Source organism: Lepus europaeus, chromosome 2 (genome assembly GCF_033115175.1).
Source record: "Lepus europaeus isolate LE1 chromosome 2, mLepTim1.pri, whole genome shotgun sequence".
NCBI lineage: Eukaryota > Metazoa > Chordata > Mammalia > Lagomorpha > Leporidae > Lepus > Lepus europaeus.
Genome location: NC_084828.1, coordinates 78,611,929 through 78,636,961, shown reverse-complemented (window position 1 = coordinate 78,636,961; position 25,033 = coordinate 78,611,929). Strand labels below are relative to the sequence as shown.

Sequence of the window (25,033 nt, the reverse complement as noted above, 5' to 3'; positions counted from 1 at the left end):
CAAACAGCTACATTTATGACTGTTTAATCTTGTAACTCTGAAGGTAATTAGCACATTGCCACGGCCAGAACACATTTTCACCCGGTGATGCTTAGGAGACATGTGAGAACACATATATACTTGAAATAGAAACCAACAACCGTACCTACATAGGAGACAGCTTGGCAGCTCAAAGTCAAGAGAATGAGTGATATACACGCTAGAGGAAAATGCTTGTCCTGCAATATTAGTAAGGAAATACAGGAGACTTTTAGGATTGAGAAGTTAAGTTTCTCAGATGGCAGGAAGGGATCAGGAGGGAACTCTTGAGCCACAGAGCTAAGAGGATCCCACGAAGTTGGGATTTCGAAGTCCTCGGATGTCCAGCTCAGTGCTTCCGGCTGCCAGCATAGCTGAGCCACCTCTGAAGGCCGGCTGCTGGGAGCCAGGCTCCCCGTCGGCACCCTGGCGCTGGGGACACATGGCCGCTTGGGCCTCTGGAGAGCAGTCACAGTGCAATGGGAATACAAGGAAGGTAAGAGGACAATACACGACTTTCTAAGGAATTGAAGTAAGTTGTCTCTTTATTTTCTCCAAAAAGCTAAGAGGCTGCATTGTACTTGGATCAAAGTTACAAAACATAGTAGACAAGTTATTCTGCAAGAAAATTTATTTGTACCTCTACAGCAGAAATACGGAAATGGTATAAGTCTGTGCAAAATGTATTTATGAAATGACTCCTCATCCCCCATTCTTTTCAACATAGGCTTGGTGCTGCAACATGATTCCTGGATTGTCAGAATCCAGCCAAACATGGATTCCCCTGCTACTCTGTTTTGGCCTTCAGAGCTGCTTCTTCTCTCAGACGAGCTTTCTTTTCCAGGTTCAAGCTTGTTAAAGACTCATTTCTTCTGGCGGCCTATAGTGAAACAAATCAGAACAGGTGATTATCTGTGCTGGTGTGGGAGGATGTCTTTGTGATGCGGACAGGGTGAGCAGGGAGGGTTCTGCTTCTGGGACAGCACTCTGCTCCAGGGCCTTCCACTCCAGCTCAGGAGAGGCGCCACACCTCTTTCCTCGCTCTCCTTCCTTACACTGCATTCCCGTCTTCCCCGGCGTCCGCTCCTGCCACCTTCTCTGTGTACGATCTGTTCTCATTGCCATTGCCATCCCTGCTTTCTCCTGTCACCTTCCTTTGCTGCTACTGTTTCTCCTTCCCTGACTCACCTGCACACTCTCACATCCTTTTAGTTCTTCACTGTTGGAAACCCCAGACTTTACCAAAAACGCTACCATGGGTCACTTCCTGCAGAATCTACCGTCCAGCTCTATCCTCTGGGAGCAAACGGGGCGGGGGGTGGGGGGTGGGGGAGGTGCCCACCTTCTCCTTCCACAGCAACTGTGACATGACAAGAGGCTCACATCACAGACCAGTGTGATAATTTTTATTCCAAATAAGTGGCACCAGCACCCTTTCGAGCTGGTATTTCCTTAGATCTCTGTGATTCCAGGTGCGAAGAAGTTAGTATGGGAGGGGGAGGAGAGTGGAAATAGCAGCTGTAGGGGAAGTTGAAACATACACTGGCTAATTTCTCCAATCTGAATTGTAGTAAGTTCAGAAGTTTGCCACTCCAATAACATTTGCCAGCTTTTTGAAAACAAATTCCAGAAGAGATGGATGTTAACGATTTTATGGTCTAGAGATGGGATATACCCTTGGGTGAAGCGAAGCTAGAAGGGATCCCAGGGAAATAACTTGCTTCTGAGTACTTACACTTGGCCAGGATAATCAGGCATTTAAAAAAGCAATACAAACTGCTTGGACTTCTAGAAACCCATATATCCTGTCCACATGGTTCTGGAGTTTTCTGAGAACTATGCATAAGAGGTCAAAGAGGGAGACAGAGAAGGGCGACAGGATCGGGGTTCTCAAGAGAACGTCACCCAGGTCAGCACACTTGCCCCTTTGTACTCTACTGAGGTCAGCCGAAAATGGTCAGTATTTCCATTTCACTGCAAGACTAAAGGGAGCCAAAAGCTCACTTCCTTTTTTCTTTTGAGCCACTGGGGATAAGGAAATGAGTTAACAGCGGGTGTGTGGGAGAACCCTGTTAATATCTGATAGTTAAAAGACAAATCTTTCCACACAGAAGCTATGATATATAGAATTATACATGGTATTAAAAGAAGGGTTCGGCCAGTGCTGCTGAATATAAAAATAACTACATCTTAATGACAATGTAATATAGCACAAAGTCTGGAAACCTGCAAACTTGTGTCTGAAAGTTCACCTTGCTACTGTTAGCTACGGGAGGTTGGGGAAAGTTCTTAACATCACTGAGCTTAAGGTGCCTCTTTTCTAACACTGGAAATAAGAAAACCGACCTCTTAGGGTACTGTGGTGGTTAACTGAGTTTAACAGTACCTGCTCCATATAAGCACTCAGTGAATGGGAGCCGCTTGACCACTCCCTCAATGAGACAGGTCTAGGTTCCAATTCTGGCTCTGTCATGAGGGAGATGGGTGGCCTTGGGCATGTAACTAAAGTTTTCCTCATCTCTAAGTAGGGCCCTAGTGATGGCACCTATCTTAATAGTGCTGTCAAGAGGACAATACCCAGTGAGGCAAACACCAGCAACGTACCTGGAATGCAATGTGTACTCAGTGATAGCTACAAATTACAATCTGCATTAAACCAAAGATTTTTGCACTTAGGTTCCTATGCACCACTTAGGAGCTATGGCCCTTAGACGTATGGCCTGGTTGGGTGAGCATCAAATAAAAAACCCTGATTAGAATGCTTACCCTGATTAAGGCAATTCTAGTGAGGAGAAATAAGCCTGCATTGAGAGGGCTTTATAAACATGCACGTGTTAAATATGCTATTTAATAATGCAATGTGTTCATCTTATGTATGGCATCTGTCCTAATAAACACTTTTCATCCTTTACACAATGTGAACTTAATCAAAATCATTGTCTACAATGTCTACATTGTCTGTCTTTGTTTCTTATCATTTCTGCGACAGAAAGTAGCCTTCTTTTCCCAGAGGGTGAATGTTAGGGCCAATCCCTTTTCCCCAGGTCCTTCGTGGAGAACAGGCAGACAGGACGCCCACTCTCACCTTCTTGCCCTCAATGATCATCAAGATGCAGCCTGCCACCGTCAGGGCGATCATCACGTAGCTGACCTTCACGCGGAGCTTGTTCTTCGCGGCATCCAGCATCTCAAACCTAAAGATGCAGTGAGGACACTGTGAGGACACTATGAGGACACTCTGCGGCCTTCTCTCCGAGGTCCCTGATCAGAAGTGTAGTGGTGTCGACACAGATAAAAGAGGTCGAAAGGAGACTTCTTAGGACTTGAGAGAGGACGGGACGTTTCATAACTGTTTACAAAATACAGCAAGACAGCACAAGCGTAAAGCTGTAGTGTAAGAGAAGAAGAAAGTGGGAAGACCGAGTGGAGTCGGGCATGACCATAAAGGAAGAAGGCAGGCGTGTTAATCCATGCTCGCTCTGGTGAGCCCCGTGCTGGCTCAGCCTCCAGGCAGCAACACCAGAAGTGAAACTAGTCACTGCTTCTCCTTAAGACGATACTATGGGATGTGATAACTGAACGATGTCCTGATGACAGATACTACAATGAGTTTTGTAAGTTTCAACAGAGCTCAATTTAGAAAGAAAAAACAAAAAATCACGAGAGTTAATGTTCTGTACACAGGTCTTTAAAAGTTCATGGAAAATGCATACTATGAAAAATTATGCATGGATTTCAAGATTTAATTTTTTTGGCACCATAAAAAGCTTACCTTTGAATTTCATTTTTCCATAAACTTTTTTGAAGACCCTTCATCTCCAGCCAGCTTTTGGCTCTCTGTCTTGAACAAGGAATAGATTGTAAAAGAGCCTGTTAAGCAATGCTTCCTTAATGTTTGCCTTTTACTTTTTTTTTTTTTGACAGGCAGAGTGGATAGTGAGAGAGAGAGAGAGACAGAGAGAAAGGTCTTCCTTTTTGCCGTTGGTTCACCCTCCAATGGCCGCTGCAGCTGGCTCATCTCGCTGATCCGAAGGCAGGAGCCAGGTGCTTCTCCTGGTCTCCCATGCGGGTGCAGGGCCCAAGGACTTGGGCCATCCTCCACTGCCTTCCCGGGCCATAGCAGAGAGCTGGCCTGGAAGAGGGGCAACCAGGATAGAATCTGGCGCCCCAACCGGGACTAGAACCCGGTGTGCCGGTGCCGCAAGGAGGAGGATTAGCCTGTTAAGCCACAGCACCGGCCAATGTTTGCCTTTTAATGAATGTTTTGCTAAAACTGAGTTGACAGTGAACTTGAGATACAGCTGTCTAACCTGCCTACTGAATACAGACCCAGGTGCCGTAACACAACGTGGTGGTTGCATCATCACTCCCGTGTGAAAGCTAGAAGGTCTAACATGGAAGAGAAGGCCAAAGAGGAGGCCACTGTACCTGCTGATGGATTCTGCAGGTGGACTGTGGGTCTGTTATCTGGCGCCTGGCAGAGCCTCAGTGGGGCCCAGAATAAAGAACTTCTCCTCAGCAGCAGTGTAAATAGGAAGAGATTATATGACGGGATTAGGGTGCTTTTTTATGCTCCTCCCCCTCCCCCTCCCCCAATATTAAGCTGTATTACTTTTACAGTTGGGGGAGGGAACGGGGGGGGGGTAAAAGCTCTTTAAAAATGCTTGCAGGAAGGCAGAGGCTGTGGGCTGTTGAGGTCGGTAGGAGGAGGCCCCTAGAGCTCACACAATGTGACGTGAGAGCTGGGGCCCGTGAGCTCGCCAGCCATGGTGCTGAGTCTGCAGAGGGGTACGAGCCAGGGGCAACACGAAGGGCAGCGAGTTACTCAGGTTGGAGCCTGTGAGAGCCCACCAACCAGAAACTGCCCAGACGGACAGCATTTTCTGAGTTGGTATTTCCAGCCGAAGTGTGTGCTGTGACCCTCAGGAAGAGTGATGCACTGTACATGTAAGGGAACATTCAGAAAGCAAAATGCACTTGAGTAGGACCGTGCGGCTGCAGTGAGAATCAGCAAGCTTCAGCAGTGCCTGCTCCGAATGCCTTCAGCACAAGGACACACACAGGCTCGCAGAAGTCTTCCAGGGGGACTCGCTAGGCAGCGTTCTGGGCCTGAGGGGATCCTGGAGCCAACCATCAGGCAGAACACGGGAGGTGTTCCACATCAGAGTCGATAGGGCATCTATTAGGACCACTGGAACATACAGGCTGAATATCCCCCTTATCTGAAATGCCCGGACCATAACTGTTTCAGATCTTGGAATTTCATGTAGACTCTATGGCTTGAGCATCCCTTATGTGAAAATCTGAAATCCAAAATGCTCTAACCTTTGAACAGTGCCAGGTTGGTATTCATATAGTTTTAGATTGAGGAACATTCTGGATTTTGGGTTTTCAGATAAGAGGTGCTCAACCTGTACTCACTCCTTTCCTGCTGGGCTAGGACAGGCAAGAGCTCGACGTCACCGTTACGTCTGACGTGCTCCATTTCCCAGAAAAGGACGCTGCCCAGGGCTGAGGAGGACAGGGGCTTTCCCGCTGAGACTTCCAGGGAAAGGAGCGCACCAGCTAAGTGACTGGCAGAAGCCATGGGACACAGGAAGCACACGCCACGGTCTTCCAGGAGAAGAGATCCAGAACGAACCCAGAGCTTCCCCATCAGGAAGCCAGGTCTAAGAACAGCTTCTTGATGAAAGGGAACTTCCCGGAGCTTTGTCCACGGTCCCCGCCTCTGGACCCCAGGGGGAAACAGCATCTACCTCTCAAACTCTCTCCTGCCCAAGATGCCAACCAGCTGGGGTCCTTAGCACGAGGCTGGAGCACTGGTTCCCAACGGGAGGTGATTTCTGCCCCTCCAGGCTACCTGGCAATGTCTGGAAACATTTTTGATGGTCACCATGAAGTGAAGGCTCTTGGCGTCCAGGGACAGCAGCCAGGAATGCTGCACATCCTCTAATACACTCTCTGGCCCCACGTGTCAACAGTGCTGAGGCTGAGAAACCCTGGGTACAAGGAACCTGTACTCATCTGCTACACACTCTGAGAAGTCCCAGACGCCCACCAGAACTGGGCTGAAGGAAACGTGGGGACCGAAGGCAGCACTCCTTCCTGAATCCAAGAAATGAAGTGTGTTGCATCTAAATATTGTTATGCTGGCCAGCGCCAGCTCAACAGGCTAATCCTCCGCCTAGCGGCGCCAGCACACCAGGTTCTAGTCCCAGTTGGGGTGCCGGATTCTGTCCCGGTTGCCCCTCTTCCAGGCCAGCTCTCTGCTGTGGCCCAGGAGTGCAGTGGAGGATGGCCCAAGTCCTTGGGCCCTGCACCCGCATGGGAGACCAGGAGAAGCACCTGGCTCTTGGCTTCGGATCAGCGCGGTGCGCAGGCCGTAGCGCACTGGCCGCGGCGGCCGTTGGAGGGTGAACCAACGGCAAAGGAAGACCTTTCTCTCTGTCTCTCTCTCACTGTCCACTCTGCCTGTCAAAAAATAAATAAATAAATAAATATCATTATGCCTAAGGCCAGTGGATCTTGTAGACACAGTTGTGACTGTGAGCTAATTGTTACACCCAGATAAAAACAAACTACATTCCATCACACGTCTGTAGCTACACAGGCGGTAGATCTGAGAGGAGCTGACAGCTCTCCCTAAGTCACCACCTAGCAGCCCGTGGCAAGGCCGGGTACCGGCACTGCCTTCACCGCAGCCGCTCGCCACAGATGACGCCTTAGGGCTGCACATGTTTTCAGATGTGGCAGAACTGTTTTGCCCCTGAAGCATCAGTGGGAGATGAACGCTGTTTCCAGTGCTAAGCTTAACACTCACGAGATAGTCTCTGGGATTTCATCCTCCTTTTTGAAACGACCGGACCAGATGAGGATCTTCCTCTCCCAATCTGTAGGTTTGTGCAATGGCACTCTGTGGCTGTAAGGGCCTGTAAGAAAAGCCAGACAGGAATCCGTGTTTATTGGACAGGAAGACCCTCAAATGTAGCCAAAAAAACTACTTGTGCTTTTTCACTGAACAGAAACAAGAGAAACCTCAAGCTATTAGAGCTTCCTTGGAATGGAATTTCTTAGGATGCCTTCTTTTTCTTTTTTTACTAAATATTTATTTGTTTGAAAGGCAGAATGACAGAAGGAGAGAGAAAGAGAGAGAGAACAGAGACAGGAAGAGAGATCTTCCATCTACTGGTTCACTCCCCAGATGGCCACAGCAGCCGTGCCTGGATCAGGTTGAAACCAGGAGCCGAGAACTCCATCTGGGTGGTGGGGCTCGAGCACTTGGGCCACCTTCTGCTGCCTTCCCAGTCACACTGGTAGGAAGCTGGGTCAGAAGTGGGACTCATAAGGCTGGGACGCATAAGCAGTGGCTTCACCCACTGTGCCACAATGCCAGCCCCAGGATGCCTTGTTTTTCAAATAAAATTCCAAATTTTCATGAGGATTGAGGTAAAATAAAATCATTATTTTCCACCATGAGCCCTCAGCATTGAAACTGAAAGAATACAATAAACAAACACGTGAAGGTAAGGATGACATAAGCAGGGGACAGTGAGGAAATAAGCTGACACCAGTAGAATGAAGGTTGCAAGGTAAAAGTATAGACAAACTTGAATACTAGGCGAAGGAGTTAAGACTTGCTTTGGAAATTACTTTTCATTTTCAAGCAAAGAAGTTCATGTCTTAGGAAGACCAACCTGTAGAATGGATGGAAGACACAAAGGGGGATCAAGAGGCTATAATACAAGGGCTAGGTTATAATTTCTGCACCAGCGTTTTAATAAGGGGCAGAGATTTAAAGAACTAAATCTGAGAATGATTCAAATAATTTGAGCGAGGTGGGCATTTGGTGCAGCAGGGGAGGCTCACGTCCACTATTGGAGTACCTGGTTCGAGTCCCAGTTCCTCTGCTTCCCAATCAGTTTCTGCTAATGTAACACTCTGGGAAGCAGCAGATGACAGCTCAAGTCCTTGAGTTCCTGTCACCCACGTGGGAGACCCAGACTACGGCTTAGGCTCCTGGTTTTGGCCTGGCCCAGCTCTGACTGTTGTAAAGCACAGGGCATAAGCCAGCACACAGATGATTTCTTGTTCTCTCTGCCTTTCAAATAAAAGGAAAATAATTTAAAGCAAAAGAATCTAGAGACTGAGTAAGACAACAAAGAACCTCAAATGTGAATGACTAACACAACAGTTGCACTGTTAACCAAAAGAAACCTGAGGAAAGAACCAGTTATGGGAGGAAGGTGCAGTCTGCGTTTTGGGCTTGTTGGCTGGAGGGAATCTGGCCCCGAGCAGGTTTCACCAGAAAGGAGTAGAGATCAACAGCAGTGCAGGGGGGAGCCCGAGACAGCACTCAGGAGAGCGCGAGGCCAAGCAGGGCACAGGTAGAGGGAGAGGCAGCAGAAAGAAATGGACCGTGCCAAGGAGGCAGACGAATAGAAAAGTCTAGAAGCAGACCGTAAGGGGAAGTCACTGCAGACAAGGAGCAGAAAAGCTAAGGATCACAGAACGCCAGACTGTCTCCACGTGCATGGGCGGCTGTGACTTTATGTCTAGTTCTTATATGTGTATATTGTGCATGTGCTTCTTACAATATAGTTTTCTAGCCTGCTTTGTTCACTAACATTATAACATTTCCCACACTAGTGCATGCTATTTGTAAGCACCATTTCCAAGAGCTGCATAATATCTCACTGTCAGCAGATCGAACCTTCATTATTTGACATTTAGATTTATTTCTAATTTTCCCACTTGGGGCAGGCTGAAGCTGGGACTTCAATCTGGGTCTTCCACACGAGTGCAGGGGCCCAAGCACTTGGGCCATTTTCTGCTGTCTTCCCAGGCACGTGAACAAGAAGCTGGATTGGGAGCAGAGCAGCTGAGACCCAAACTGGTGCTCTAGTATGGGGTGCTGGTGGCCCTAGCGGCAACTTAACACACTGTAGCAGCAACTAAACACTGTCCTACCATGCAAACCCCTTGATGAATATTCTTTAGGGATGGTTCCTTCCCCCTCACCAAGACCTGCCTGGCCCAAGTGAACTCCCACAAAGAAGCAGCCATATCACCCCAGACCACACAGTTTCCTTATATGCCCCTTCTTCCCATGGTGGTGACAGTGAAGGGTTTGAATTAGGGATAGGACTGGACATGGTAAAAGTCAATGGTGAAGCAGGAGCTTGGCTCTGGTTATATTTTACCCAAAACCTAATTCCTTGATTGGGTTGCATTTCTGGGGTCCCTTACAAAATAAATTTCTAGACCTCTATTCACTTTGGTGCATCTATACTCCTGAATAAAGCTCCAATCCAACCAACCCTTCAAGCAAGAGATGAAGATGACAAGTGAGGAAAGCAAACCACTGTGCACGTGGGCACATTCAAGCTGAGTACAAACTGGGAGGCCTGAACAATACGACAGGCTGTGAAGTAGAAACCCCTAGCGTAGCTCTCCCGTGGGGTCTTTTCATTCCAACTTATCCTACTCTTTGGGAGCTAGCTACTCCATAAATGGAAGAAAAATCTGTAAAAAACTTACTGGATGAAGCTTTAGAACTTTCTTGTGGTTTGGTGCAAAAGCCACTTATTCTCTTCAAATCGGAGTTTCTGGTGAGCCTTAGAGAGGAGGAAGCACTTCTGTCATATAATCTAAAACAATTTCCTAGAAAAGAAAGAAAATTGAGTGTTTGAGAAATGCCTGCAAGTTCTACATTTCATTTTATCGGAAGCAGCTCACTTAGACAACTAGCAGTTCTGTTGCAAATACAGTGTTTTGCCGAATTTTGCTTGAAATATTTGTCCAACAAATTGATAGGAATTAAACACCACTATAGTAGTAATGATTTTGTGACTCTTTTAAAACATATATAAGTGAAGATGATTATCTTTTCATTTGCCTGTTTTCCTGCTGCATTATGGTTTTTGAATTTTTTTTTTATGGTCTTAGCACCTGCATTGAATATTGGTTGACTGCTGTGTGACGATTTACATCTGGATCTTCAGTTCTGTTGCATTTTTTTTTTTTTTTTTTTTTGACAGGCAGAGTGGATAGTGAGAGAGAGAGAGACAGAGAGAAAGGTCTTCCTTTTTGCGTTGGTTCACCCTCCAATGGCCGCTGTGGCTGGCGCATTGCGCTGATCCGAAGCCAGGAGCCAGGTGCTTCTCCTGGTCTCCCATGCAGGTGCAGGGCCCAAAGACGGGCCATCCTCCACTGCCTTCCCGGGCCATAGCAGAGAGCTGGCCTGGAAGAGGGGCAACCGGGATAGAATCCAGCGCCCCGACCGGGACTAGAACCTGGTGTGCCAGCGCCGCAAGGCGGAGGATTAGCCTGTTAAGCCATGGCGCCGGCCGGTTTTTGAATTTTTTATTTGTTGAACTCCTTATTTAATAGAGCCATTAAGCCTTTGACTATGATATAAATTTAAAAAGATATTATCTGAAAAAAAAGTAAGTAAAAAAAGAGAAAATGAATATACTATACTACATATAAGATACACAAACTATGTTTAAAGTGTTAAGCTTGGTGCTGTTTTAAAATATAAATGTTTTGCTGATTAGGAAATTATAAAAATTTCATCAGCTGTAGATGTTATGTTGGTGTATTTCACATGTACACAAAAATAGCTCTGGTGGCAATATTCTGTATGGCACTGGGCAAAGATTAGCAACCTCCCCCAAGTCACACATAAATAATACTGGCCAAGTTGCCAATAATACTCTGGTAAACTCTGGGTAGGGGGGGTCAACAGCCAATAAGTAGGAGTAAGCGAGGAGCCAGGCTCTTCATCCGGATCTTCCCTATGGATGGCAGGGGCCCAAGTACTTGAGCCATCCTCTACCACTTTTCCCAGGCCATAAGCAGGGAGCCTGGATTGTAAGTGGAGCAGCTGGGACATGAACCAGCACCCATAAGGGATTGTGTTGCAGGCGGGGACTTTACCTGCTATGCCACAACGCTGGCCTCCAATAGTTATGAATTTTATGTAATTTTAAAATCACATATTTATATAAAATATGTATGACATATATTTATATATGTAGTTTATTCTTAGATTTGAAGACATAAGAGATTTACCTAAATCAGAACATATCTCCCTGGGATAGGAGGTCTGGCACAGCAGTTAAGACATCCCTGTCCCACACTGGAGTGACTTCCTGCGTTAGTTCTGGATCTGGCTCCCGATTCCAGCCTCTTGCTACTAGGGATCCAACGCTGGGGGGCAGCAGTGAGGCGCAAGTGGTTGGGGTCTTACCACCCCTGTGGGAGACCTGGACTGAGTTCCTATTGCCAGCTGTTGCAGGCATTTGGGGAGTGAACCAATGGATGTAAGCTCTCTGTACCTGTCTCTAGCCCTCAAATAAATAAATAAATATTTTTTCATTTTATTTGACAGATAGATTATAGACAGTGAGAGAGAGAGAGACAGAGAGAAAGCTCTTCCTTGGTTCACCCCCAAATGGCTGCTACAGCCGGCGCTGTGCCGATCCGAAGCCAGGAGCCAGGTGTTTCCTCCTGGTCTCCCATGCGGGTGCAGGGCCCAAGCACTTGGGCCATCCTCCACTGCACTCCCGGGCCACAGCAGAGAGCTGGACTGGAAGAGGAGCAACCGGCGCCGCAGGCGGAGGATTAACTGAGTGAGCCGCTGCACCGGCCCCTAAATAAATAATTTTTAAAAAAGAAAAAAACCTCTCCCAACTTTTTCTTATTGTAGTTTCAGACTGTAAGCCAATAAATAACCTTTACCTCTCTGAAGTATAAATGATTAAAACATATAAAAATATGGCCTTATGCACAGTAGAAATAACAGACCAACGTAAAAAAAGTTTTTAAAAACTGTTATCACTGGGGCCGGCGCTGTGGCATAGCAAGTAAAAACTGCCACCTGCAGTGCCAGCATCCCATATGGGCACCAGCTTGAGTCCCTGCTGCTCCACTTCCCATCCAGCTCTCTGCTATGGGCTGGGACAGCAATAGAAGATGGCCCAAGTCCTTGGGCCCCTGCACTCACATGGGAGACCCAGAGAAAGCTCCTGGCTCCTGGCTTTGGAGTGAACCAGCAGATAGAAACCCTCTCTGTGCCCCTGCCTCTCTGAAACTCTGCTTTTCAAATAAATAACCTTAAAAAAAAAGTATGAAGTACTTGAGGTATTCACGTTTTTTATGTTGCAATTGTAACAAGATGAAAGCACAAACAAGTTGCAGTGTCATTAAGACCTTGTTTTTCTTTCTCAAATAGACATAGTGTGTTACCCTAGCTATTCAGGACAGAAATGTTCCTCCACCAAAAAAAAAAAAAAAAAAATTTCTGGAAAAGAAACTTGGTTCCTTACTTATCATATTGGTAACTGCTGGAAATCAAATGATAAAGATTTATTTTGGACTTTCGTCTGTATTTCAAAAAGAAAAAACAAAAAGGCAGAAATTTTCCATCCTCTGATGGGTCACAAAGAAAAACAGCCCTTTAACCCTCAGGCTGCGCTTGCAGCCTTGTCCCTCTGTGACCAGTGCTGTGTCCCCAGGGCCGCGGCAGGAAGTCAAGATGAGACCTCACAGCTGCCTCTAAGGCTCTGACTGGCAAACGGCTGGTGGATCACAGAGGTCCTCATACTTCAGTGTGTACCAGCACCTCCTGGAGGTCTTGTGATGCAGATCACTGGACCCCACTGCCAGAGTTCCTGATTTAGGAGGTGGGAGCTCGAGAGTGCGTTTCTAACAAGGCCCCGATGATGCTGATTCTGCCTGTCTGCAGACTCATAATTTGAAAACTAGTGCCTTACACATGTCTTTGCTAGTGGAGGCTTCAGCAGGTCACCTGGGGTGAGGGGTTCAAGCACTGGCTTCTCTCCTGACAGTCCCCTTCCTTCCAAGCCCATGATGGAAAGCAGACAGAGGGAGGGATGCTTTTCTCCTTAGTATTTCAGGATCATCTTGGAGATAATCCTGGTGATGCAAAATGGGACCTGACAAATCTGAGAATCAGAGATGATGAATGAAGGTTCAAAGACTGCTGGAGGGGAAAGCGACCTTTGAAAGATTGTCCATCTAGTGCTTCATAATGCAGTGTCAGAATCAGTTGTGGGGCCAGTGCTGTGGCGTGGTGGGTAAAGCCGCTACCGTGGCATAGCGGGTAAAGCTACCACCTGCAGCACCGGCATCCCATATGAGTGCCGCTTCAAGTCCCAGCTGCTCCACTTCTGCTACAGCTCTCTGCTATGGCCTGGGAAAGCAGTAGAAGATGGCCCAAGTCCTTGGGCCCCTGCACCTGCGTGGGAGACCCAGAAGAAGCTCCTGGCTCTTGGCTTCAGATTGGCACAGCTCCGGCCATTGTGGCCAATTGGGGAGTGAACCAGTGGAGATGGAAGACCTCTCTCTCTACCTCTCCTTCTCTCTCTGTGTAACTATTTCAAATAAATAAATAAATCTTTAAAAAAAAAAAAAGAATCAATTTTCAGAGGGGCTAGTGCTGTGGTTTGTTGCCTGTGATACCAGCACTCCACATGGGCAATGGTTCATGTCTTGGCTGCTCCACTTCCTATCCAGCTCTCTGCTAATGGCCTGGGAAAAGCAGTGAAAGATGGCCCAGGTACTTGGGCCCTTGCCACCCACATAGGAGACCTGGAAGAATCTCCTGGCTCCTGGCTTTGGTCTGGCTCAATAGGCTGCTGGCGCCATCTGGGGAGTAAACCAGCAGATGGAAGATATATCTTTCTCTCTGTCTCTCCTTCTATGTAACTCTGACTTTCAAACAAATGAATCTTTTTAAAAAAAATCAGTTGTCAGGTGGGTTGCAAGTAATCTGCTACCTAAGAAATTTGCCAATGATTTACTTAAAAACCCAGAGAACTGTACAGAACAAAGAACTTTAACATACACACATTTTAAAATATCAACCATTATGCTGGGGGACACATATACGTATTTCCTAGCTCTGTTCCCTGGGAGAGCCTACAGTCAGTGACACCTCAGTAGCAATGAGCACACCTGATGCTCACATTTGGTTTCTAAAAACCATTTTCCAGTGAAAGGAGCCAGGGCTTCTTAAAACAAAGTGGATGATTCTGCCCTGGGGAAGAGAAAATACAAGGGTGGGAAAGTAAAGATGTGCTCAAAAAAGAAAGGATGGGCCGGCGATGCGGCTCACTAGGCTAATCCTCTGTCTGCAGCACTGGTACTCCAGGTTCTAGTCCCGGTTGGGGCACCGGATTCTGTTCCAGTTGCTCCTCTTCCAGTCCAGCTCTCTGCTGTGGCCCGGGAGTGCAGTGGAGGATGGCCCAAGTGCTTGGGCCCTGCACCCGCATGGGAGACCAGGAGGAAGCACCTGACTCCTGGCTTCGGATTGGCACAGCGCGCCGGCCATAGAGGCCATTTGGGGGGTGAACCAACGGAAGGAAGACCTTTCTCTGTCTCTCTCTCTAACTCTGCCTGTCAAATAAATAAAAATAAATAAATAAATAAATAAAAGAAAGAAAGAAAAGGATGGGGGCAAGAAAGGGATATAGGCACTGATCTCATGGTGCCAGGATCACTTGAGCCAAGTAAGGCAGCAACAGATTACAACCCAAGGTATACAACATGAGTTCATGCCCATATAAATATAAACAGGATGAATCAATAATCAGGGAGAAGGGACACATTTTGCTTACAGAAAAATGTCAAATATATGTAGATACTCCTCCCTCCTGGATCCCTTAGCCTCCTTAAGTGTGAGTTCATCTCAGTGACTTGCTTCCAAAGAACAGAGCATGGAAAGGAAAAAAACAAGTAACTTTACAGGGGAGAAACCAACTGGCCAAGGCTAAAACCACCAGTCATGAATCCTGTGTACAGCAAAGTATGATGTGATGAGAAAGGCACTGTACTGCTGTGGTCTTTATTCATCTCCAAAACCCATAATCCTAATCGTGAGAAAATGTCAAGCCCACCCAGACTGAGACATTCTACAAAATATCTGTCCAGTATTCTTCAAAACTGTCAAAGTCATAAAAACCAAAAACTGTGTGGGCTGGCATGTGACACAGCAGATTAAACCGTGGCCTGAGACACTGTCGTCCTGTATCAGAGTGCTGGTTCAGGTCCTGACTGCTCCACTTTGGATCCAGTTCCCTGCTAATGCTCATGGGAAAGCAGCAGATGATGGCCAAAGTGGGCAATCTCCATGTGGGAGACCCAGATAGAGTTCCAGATTCCAGGCTTCTGCCTGGGCCAGCCCCAGCTTTTGCAGCCATCTAAAGAGTGAACCAGTGGATGGAAGATTTCTGTCTCTCCCTCTCCCTCTATCACTCTGCCTGTCAAATAAAGAAAATAAATCTTTCAGGGCCGGCGCTGGGGCACAGCGAGTTAAAGCCCTGTTCCACAGTGCTAGCATCCCTTATGGGTACCAGTTTGAGTCCTGGCTGCTCCACTTCCAATTGAACTCTCTACTATGGCCTGGGAAAGCAGCAGAAGATGGCCCAAGTCCTTGGGCCCCTGCACCCATGTGGGAGACCTGGAAGAAGCTCCTGGCTCCTGGCTTTGGACCAGCCTCTCTGTCACTCTGCCTTTCAAATAAATGACTTAAAAAAAAAGAGAAATCCTTTTTAAAAAAGATTTATTTACTTATCTGAGAGGCAGAATTACAGAGAGAGGGAGAGACAGAGAGAGATACCTTCCACCTGCTGGTTCACTCCCCAAATGGCTGCAACAGTCAGAGCTGCACCACTCCAAAGCTAGGAGCCAGGAGCTTCTTCTAGGTCTCCCACATGAGTGCAGGGGCCCAAGGACTTGGGCCAACCTCCATGGCTTTCCCAGGCCATAGTAGGGAGCTGCATTGGAAGCGGAGCAGCTGGGACTGGAACTGGTGTCCATGTGGGTTGCTGGGGCCACAGGCTGAGGCTTAAGCTACTACGCTACAGTGCTGGCCTCAAGAAAAAAAAAAAAGTCTGTGAAGCTGTCACAGATCAGAAGAGACTAAGGAGACCGAACAATTAAATGGAACATGGTAACCAGGGTTAGATCCTAGAACTGTAAATAAACATCACAGAAATAACTGGTGAGCTCCAAATAAAGTCTGCACTTCAGTTAACAGTACGGTATAGTCCTTTCAGTCTCCAATGTGGCTGACATCACCTGGGGACTTTTTGAAAGGTGGATTCCCAGTCCCACTCTAGACCAATATACTCTGAATCTGCACTTCTTTTTCTTAATAAAAATTTATTTATTTATCTAAAGACAGAGTTACAGAGAGGAAGAGGCTAAAAGAGAGAGAGAGAGAGAGAGAGAGAGAGAGAGAGAGAGAGGTAGGTCTTCCATCTGCTGGTTCACCCCCTAGATGACTGCAACAGCCAGTGCTGAGCTGATCCAAATCCAGGAGCCAGGAGCTTCCTCTGGGTCTCCCATGCAAGTGCAGGGGCCCAAGGACGTGGGCCATCTTCTACTGCTTTCCCAGGCCATAGCAGAGAGCTGGATTGGAAGTGGAGCAGCCAGACTTGAACTGGTGCCCATATGGGATGCTGGCACTACAGGCAGCGGCTTTACTCGATCTGCCACAGTGCCGGCCCCCCTCAATCTGCATTTTTAATGAGATATCCAAGTATTTATAGGAATAGTAAATTTTGAGAAGCAAATAGATACTCATATATATTCAAGTTTCTGAGCACTTACTTTATGACTGACACACAGAAACACAGAAACCAACACTACACAACCTAAAATCTAGAACAGTACTATTTTACCTTAGCTAAGAGCCTCACAGAGGTGAAGACTCTCAGGCCCCACTCTAAGCCTTCTGAACCCTGGGGATGAGGCCTAGAAATCTGTTTCCTGGACCCTGCAGCCCTCCAGGTGATGTCTATGCATACTCAAGTTTGAGAAGCACTGCTCTGGAAAGAGACTTCACACTTCACACACCCCCGATGCAGATCAGTGAAATTCCAACTTCTGGGAGCAGCACCCTAGCATCAGGATTATCTGAACGACTCCACATGAGATTCTAAGGTACTGCCATATTGAGAAAGGCCCCTTACCTTTGTTTTTGGTGGGGTTTAAAAAATCCTCTTCCAACAGCCAATTCACTGTCTTACCTCTCCCTTCTACATATTATTATTTTTTTTATTTGACAGGTAGAGTTATAGACAGTGAGAGAGAAAGAGAGAAAGGTCTTCCTTTCGTTGATTCACTCCCCTAATGGCTGCTTCGGCTGGCGCACTGCGCTGATCCAAAGCCAGAAGCCAGGTGCTTCCTCCCAGTCTCCCATACAGGTGCAGGGACCCAAGCACTTGGGCCATCCTCCACTGCCTTCCCGGGCCAGAGCAGAGAGCTGGCCTGGAAGAGGAGTAACCGAGATGGAATCCAGTGCCCCAACCAGGACTAAAACCTGGGGTGCCGGCGCTGCAGGTGGAGGATTAGCCAAGTGAGCCACGGCTCCGGCCCCTCCTACATATCAATGAGAAGTCTGGAACTTCTGTGGATGGTATTGAAGAACGCAGGCTTTCAGACTGCAGAAAGCAAGCTGCACCTCACACACAACTGGGTACCTGATGAATGCAGGGTGAAATGCTCCCACTTGTCTCACCTTCTCATTCCTCTTGGGAACAAGAGCTTTTATTTCACATCCCTCCTCATGGATAAAGGCTGACACTGTCTGGTTATCACAGTGAATGCCTGTCCAGATTCCCAGAGCTGATCCTACCCCAGTGATATGAGAATAACAGCCTGTCCACTTCATTCCCTTAGCCTAATGTTCCAGAAGGCTGGTGGCTGCTGTGACTTTACGTGGGAGGAAGCTTTTCTGGGGTAACGAGGCTTTCCCATGGATAGACTTTTTTAACCTTATGCTAGGAGTAAATGCCCATTTAAGCCTCTGAACATTGAAAAAGAATATTGATGGCACCACAACATTTGCTGCCATAGGAAAGGTCAAGTGTGAATAAGGAACACTGAAGGTTTGTTTTCTGAATCGGAGTCAATTTTAAGTCTCAGCAGCAAAAAAATATCCTGAAGATACCCAAGTTCATCTGCATACTAATCACTACTGTATTTGGTAGCTGTGCTGGAACTGAAGGTCAAATGTTTGTTATTACTCTGTAGACCTGGTTCTTTAAAAAAAAAAGGAATGAATAGGTTATGGTAATTATGTTGCTTATGGAAATTAGAGAGCTCATTCCCACCCAGAGCTCACTTAGACTAAGAACCACTGATTTAAGCTCCATATTAGAAATAAAACTGGGCTGCTGTACAGGCTAAACAGAACAAAACAAACCAAGACCCCTGAAATATTCACTTGTTCTGAACCTTTTCATGACCAGACACGAATGGCTTGAAATCTCCTTCTGCAGTTGTTCTGACAAGGGATGGATTTTTTTCTGGCTTCAAACACTGGTTTCCTGGCTCTCGTATGTGGCACTGGCTCCTGGATCTGCCCGCCAGGCTACCAGTGTTCATGGGCCTAACTCCACTGTGTAAGTGAGGTCCACACTGCTGTTCCAGGACTCAAGTGATGATTTTGGCCTAACTCGCCGTGGCTCTGGTACTGTGGCCACCCATGCTCCTCCATAGTGAGAGTTCTTTTGTCTGCCACACTCCAAGAGACTTTGCCAAACAGGCTGAGCAGTTTTGAGCAGAGAGTGATACTAACGGTGATTTAGGAAGATAAACCTGAGCACAGAATGCAGGAGAGGCCTTGGGGTGAGGGCAGAGCAGGGTAAAGGGAGCAACACTGTAGTCCAAGTGCATTGTGTGGAGCCAATAGGACAGCTGCAGTAATGAAGAAGCCCCAACAGATGAGAAGAAGCCTCGAGGAGGAAAATGGGCAGGACATGGGAGCCCTGCGTTTCTGTGGGCCAGACTCTTACCACCATTTGTGGGATGGTTTCTGTGGGGCGGGGGGCTGGGGGAGACCTTCAGAGTTCATACACCAGATTTCTAAATAAACATCTGGAGCCTGGCCAGTTTTCAAGTTGGAGGAGACTTATGCAAAAAAGTCTTTCAAGTCTGTGTCCCTGAGATGGGGCTGCTCCTTAGTGATCGCGTTTCCTCCCATCAGCATTCCAGCCCACTGCCAGCAGAGGCAATCTGAAACTCTCTAGGCCTTAGCTGTTGACCTGGACTGGGCCAGACACAGATTCCCTGTCTCCATCTGTTTTCTCACCCTTCCCTGCGGGCTCGGGAGAACATCAGTTCTCCTCCTCCTGAGCCCTTCCATCTGCGAGCCCTCTTCCGAAAGATGTTGGACCAAACTGAGCCCAACCTCTGGTTCCTAACTTTCCACTGCCTTTTCCTTGCCAAATGTCATCTCACCCATCTTAAATAAACAAACAAAAACCTTATAAATTATAAAAGGAAATCTTGCTCATTACAGAAAATTTCGAAGCTAAAACAAGGTTTTTTTTTTTAAAGCTTTTATTTAATGAATATAAATTTCCTAAACAAGGTTTAAAGAAACATAAATGTCTCATAATCACATCATCTGAGGATAACAACTTGTCTTTCTTCCAGACATTTTCCCATGCTTATTTGCAACATATACGTTTTTTATTATCAGATAATCACATATCTCATTTATATCACATATATTTTATCAAGATAGTCATACTTTTGATGGTTGTTTAACATCTAACCTGAATTTAATCATTCCCCACAGCTGGATTTATCTTCTGCTTCTCACTACTATAATGTTTCAATCACCAGTTTTCTAGGTAAATCTTTGATGGTATTTCCTGATGGTTTTCTTAATCAGTGGAAGGGTAAAGGAAGGAGTCCTTTTTTTTTTTTTTTTTTTTTTTTTTTTTTTTTTTTTGACAGGCAGAGTGGATAGTGAGAGAGAGAGACAGAGAGAAAGGTCTTCTTTTTTGACATTGGTTCACCCTCCAATGGCCGCTGCGGCCGGCACATCGTACTGATCTGAAGCCAGGAGCCAGGTGCTTCTCCTGGTCTCCCATGCAAGTGCAGGGCCCAAGCACTTGGGCCATCCTCCACTGCCTTCCCGAGCCATAGTAGAGAGCTGGCCTGGAAGAGGGGCAACCGGGACAGAATCCGGCGCCCCAACCGGGACTAGAACCCAGTGTGCCAGCGCCGTAAGGTGGAGGATTAGCCTGTTAAGCCACGGCGCCGGCCAGGAAGGAGTCCTTTTAAGGTTCTCTGTATATGTAACAAATTACTTTCTAGAAAGGCTGAACAAAGTTCTACTCCCATCAGTAGCTGATGAGAATCACCTCATGCCACAAAATGTTCACTTGTTCTCAACAGGACCTATAAATAAAATGATACTGTTTCCTTTCATAGCTCAAAGGACTGAATAAGCTCATGTATCTACTACCTTCTTTCACAATGCAATTTGCTACTTTCTTCTTCCAATCATGTTACTAAAATTGTTTTAGCTTTAGTGACCTCCTTCTAGCCAGAAGAATCCATTTTAGTCTCATTGTTAACTCTTTTTACTCTATTCTTTCCATCTTTTTTTTTTTAAGATTTATTTATTTGAAGGGTTTACAGAGAGAGGGGAGCCAATGAGAGAGAGAGAGAGAGAGAGAGAGAGAGAGAGAGAGAGAGAGAGAGAGATCTTCATCTGCTGGTTCACTTCCCAGATGGCCCCAACAGCTGAGACTAGGTCAGGCAGAAGCCACGAGCCAGGAGCTTCATCAAAGTCTCCCACATGGGTGGCAGGGGCCCAAGGACTTGGGCCATCTGCTGCTGCTTTCCCAGGCCATTAGCAGGGAGCTGCATTGGAAGTGGAGCAGCCAGGACACAAACCGGTACCCATGAGGGTTGCCGGTATTACAGGCAGTGGTTTTACCCACTACACCACAGGGCTAACCCCTTTTTTACCATCTTAATAGCCATTAGAATCTACTGATCTCTCTGCTGCACAAAGACACATTTCCTCCTTAACATCATGTCATCACATTCTCTCATTTCGTCTCCAAGCTCGAAGATCTATATTTAATGTCCTCTTTGCCACTTCCTATTACTTAAACTATGTCCAGGCAAAACTATGTCTTGCCCTTATTCTGTGCCACCCTCTAGAAAGGACTCCTCCATGCTGATGGGTCCCATATCATCGTTTCCAAAACTTTATGCATCCTTTGTCCTCAGGTCTTCAACTGACAGGTCCCATCATTACTTGTAAGTCAACGCCACTTACAACTCAAATACACCACCTTCTCTGCCAAACAAACACGTCTTTAATGGTATTTCAGATTATTCTCCCAACTTTCTCCTTTCTGACAATGGGCCAACATTTCTGCAGTCCTCTATACTGAAAAACTTTTCTTAAAGTCCTGGTTTAAAGTACTCACTATCTCCAAACTGGAACACTTCTTTTAAAGACTCTTTTTAGATATTTTCCTTTTTGTCATTTTCATCATCACTTCAGACATTGCTTTCCATACCATCACAGATAGCAGCAATTCATCTCATATGCAGTTGCCATACTAATTTTCCAAAAATGTTTCTTTGATGACATTTGCTTGAAGGCTTCCTTTTTATGTCCAAATTCATCTAGTTCCAACTCCTCAAAGGCAACATTGTATTTCCTATTACCTCCTGATCAAAATCCAAGGTAATGCTTTCCCCTACTAACCTTCAACCCTCTTTAGACTTACTCATTACTGCGCCTACTTTTGTCACGTCACTTCCACCCCTACTGGTTCAACAGAGCTTTTAGTTGATAATCCTAACCAACATGACTTTTCCTTCCTGTGAATTCTTGAAGCCACTACTGTACTGGCTCTTGGGAGGGGGCTTGTAGGGAGAAGCCCTGACCTGCAACGGTTGCCAATAATTCCCACCAGAGCAGAGTTCAAGCTACCAGTGTAACACCATTGACTGTGAAACTGGAAAAGAGAATGCACAAAGTCCATGAGAACCAGCTCTGGGACACCACACCTGATGATCTCTTCTGTCATCTAGAACTAAATACACACTATGCAGTACACATTCCCTAGGTGTATTATATAGACTTGTTCCCTTCAATAAACATGCCCTAGAAAGTAGGGCAATGCATTCATTTTAGAGTTTCCACAGTGTACAGTGTGTAGCATGTGCTCAAAAATGTGTTGGGTAGGACCTAGAAAGGGGTAAACAGCAAAGCCAAAGATGGGAGCACTTACATTTTCATGTAGGGTTGGTTAGCAAGAACAAAGAGGAAGGAGAATGTGGTGGAAATAAACTCAGAATAACAGCCAGGAGACAATGCTCATGTTCCAGTTTTGTACCCAAGTGACCCTTAGCAAGTCACTTTCTTTCTTGGGCATTAAGTCCCCTTATCTGAAAAATTAGAGAACTAGACTACTTGACTTCTGAGATATCTCTTGACTCCTATGCTCTGGGATGTGCGTTAAACTGACAAGGAGGCAGCCCACAGTACACTGGTAATATTAACACTGAAAATAAACTCATTTTAAAATCTGGCAAGCCAATGGAGTTCAGGGTAGTAATACATTTCTTAGCATGAGAAGATATTCTGGAAAGCCCATTCCATTCCTCTAACTGAATCACCATCCTGTTGGAGACCATCACGGGGAAAGAGATGCAAAAACTCACCTTATCCGCATGTTCCAAGATATTTCCTAGTGTCCTGCATCAAACATATGTATTGCCTGTCATCTATGAGCTGGATACTGTTAAGTGCTAAGGATTTAGTAAAAACAAAACAGACCCAGTCTTTACCCTCAAGTGTAGTGTGGGTCAGCAGCCATAGTTCCCTGTGTCTGTTCCCAGTCATCTGCATCAATGCCTTTTAACTTAAAGAGCATGAACTGCCCTGGGTAACAGATAAAGCTACGGACTGACTCTCTCTCTCTCTCTCTCAAAAATCTGTATAGTATCCTAAAAATTTGAACATAATTTCAGAGTTCACAAGACCTCTTATCTGTGTTCAGGTTCTGCAAGTCAACCATTCCTACTGATATCTACAACTATACTGACAAAACAACAGATTCAAGCTTGTAAAAGCCTCTTTTATTCACATTTTGGCACCAGTCTGTGAAGGGAAGATAGCAAAGATATGCAGTGGACACAATCAGAAGTCCATTTTTTAAAGGGTTAAGTTTTGGTTATTTGAAATTTCATTCACCCAAAGCAACTTCCTCCAAATGACACTGTGGATATGTGAAGTCTGTTTAGATTGTCCTTCTATTTGATCAACCATCCCTTTGGTTAAGGTTGTTTATTAAGTAAGTTTTCTTTCTTGAAAATCCATTTGTGCATGAATGTGTACTTCCATTTCCACAAATAAAAATGTAGATGATGACCCCTCCCCATTTTACATTAAGGAAACCAAGCTGGCCGTGACAAATACATACAAAGAAACATGCTGAGTGAGCAGCTTCAACAACCGCCAAGAGCCTGCATTCCAGAAGGCCCATATGGACTCCCGGTATTTTTTGGTGATACGATGCGATCTTGAATAGTTCATTCAAGACCTATGGTTTTCTTTCATCAAATGGAGAGGGGATGATAAGACTCACCTCAGAGGGCAGTTAGGAGACAGCAATCAAGTAAAAAAAAAAAAGTATGTGAAAGTGTTTAGCTATAAGATGGCCAAAAACAGATAAAGACAAATTTAAGTTGCTCACAAAACATCAGGTTTTCATACAAGATTATCTGGAGAAAGTTGCTCATATAACATCCTTTGTGTACTATTCACATTTTTCTATCTTTAGTAAAAGAAATGGTTCAAGTAATTTTGTTTTGATTATGTACGCAGTCGTGAAGTTCTTAAAAATCAGAAGTCTGCAAAGAGACTGGGATTTTCATGATGTATAAGTATAGTCTCAAAGCAAGACAAATTACTTCCAACAAATTTGGTCTTGGTTATGGTCCAGCCAGCACGGCCCATTTTACCTTTTCTCAGAGCAGTGACTCCCTTGCCTTCTGAAAAGCTTGATAATAGTAAACACGACATACACAAAACTTTTAGGTGAATTAGTTCAAAACTGTCAAACAGCAATGAAAGCAATAATACTATTGGGACCTTTCTTTTTAAGCGGAGGGGGGTTTTAATTTCAAAGGAAGTAAACAACACTCTCCAGTCTCAAACATGTTTTCCAATTCATTCCCCTGGAAAACAAGATACATAAAAAGCTAACCTTATTTTTGGCTAGGTATCAAATCTGAGAAACGATTTCATACTCAAGTTGTTTTCCCATTATTTGATTTACATGTAACACTATTTCAACAGCCAAGTGTGCAGCTGCTTCTTCCTTTGGAAAAGTGAAATTACACAACTCTTTAATAACGTGGAACCAAGAAACGGAAGGTTTCTTATCAAAGCTCACAAAGGTGACCGGCCATTAGGAGCCATCTATCCCGGCGCCTCCTTCCACGCCGCTCGCGATGCAAGCACTCTGACCTGGGAGCCGCGTCTATGCCAAGGCTCTACCTGTAACGCCAATGAGACTCCTGGCTCCGAAAAACACCCATCGCACAACGGTCTACGATGGAAAGCAGCCGCAGATCCCACCTCTCCCAAGAAAACCGCGCTTCCCTGCAGAACTGTGTAAAAGTACCCGAGTCCCCCATTTTAAGAAAACAATGCCCCAAACTCTGGGACCTCGAACCCCTTGCCTATTCAAACACTCCCAGGAGCAGGAGACCCCAGACCCAGGCTGACAGCAGGCGCAGACTCCAGAGAGATGAAGGGTGAGGGGAGGAGAGGCAAGACTCAAGCAGGGCGCGCCGGGTGTTGAGGTTAGGGTGGAAAACGGAGCGCAGCCGGCAGCCGGCAGTTCTGGGGCCGGCAGGTGCCTGAAGGAGGGAGTCAGAGGCGGCAGGCGACTGCATGAGGGAAAGGGAGGGAGTCAGGGCCCGGGCGCGGGACCGACGGCCAGGCTCTAGGAACACTCTGCTCCAGCCCCCAGCGTCCGGCGTCAGCTCGCGCTGGCTGCGTCTCTCCCGATCCCGCCCTGCCTGCCCCGGGTCGGCCAGCTCCTCACCTGCCGCCAGGCGCAGGCCGCGGAGGCTCCCCATGGCCGCCTGCTCCGCCGACAGCACAGCAGCACCTCGCCAGGCGGCGCGGCGCCGGGCCGCTCAATGTCACCGG

General features: G+C 46.3%; 1 protein-coding gene across 1 annotated transcript; it reads right to left on the bottom strand.

The window, feature by feature from the left end:
• Nucleotides 1–627: 627 nt before the first annotated feature.
• On the bottom strand, nt 628–25,033 carry FAM162A (family with sequence similarity 162 member A). Its single transcript, XM_062208835.1, has 5 exons — nt 24,927–25,033; nt 9,556–9,678; nt 6,839–6,947; nt 3,104–3,212; nt 628–898 (listed from the first exon to the last, which is right to left on the bottom strand). The coding sequence occupies exons 1-5, from the start codon at nt 24,958–24,960 to the stop codon at nt 806–808; spliced, it is 468 nt and encodes a 155-aa protein (XP_062064819.1). The 5' UTR covers nt 24,961–25,033; the 3' UTR covers nt 628–805.

Excerpts from the sequence above, each read along its gene's own strand:
- FAM162A (XM_062208835.1), bottom strand. The coding sequence starts at position 24,960 with ATGGGGAGCCTCCGCGGCCTGCGCCTGGCGGCAG. Across the intron at positions 9,679-24,926 it reads CGGCCTGCGCCTGGCGGCAG|GAAATTGTTTTAGATTATAT; the intron begins GTGAGGAGCTGG and ends TTTCTTTTCTAG. Across the intron at positions 3,213-6,838 it reads GAAATCCCAGAGACTATCTC|GTTTGAGATGCTGGATGCCG; the intron begins GTGAGTGTTAAG and ends CTGCATCTTTAG.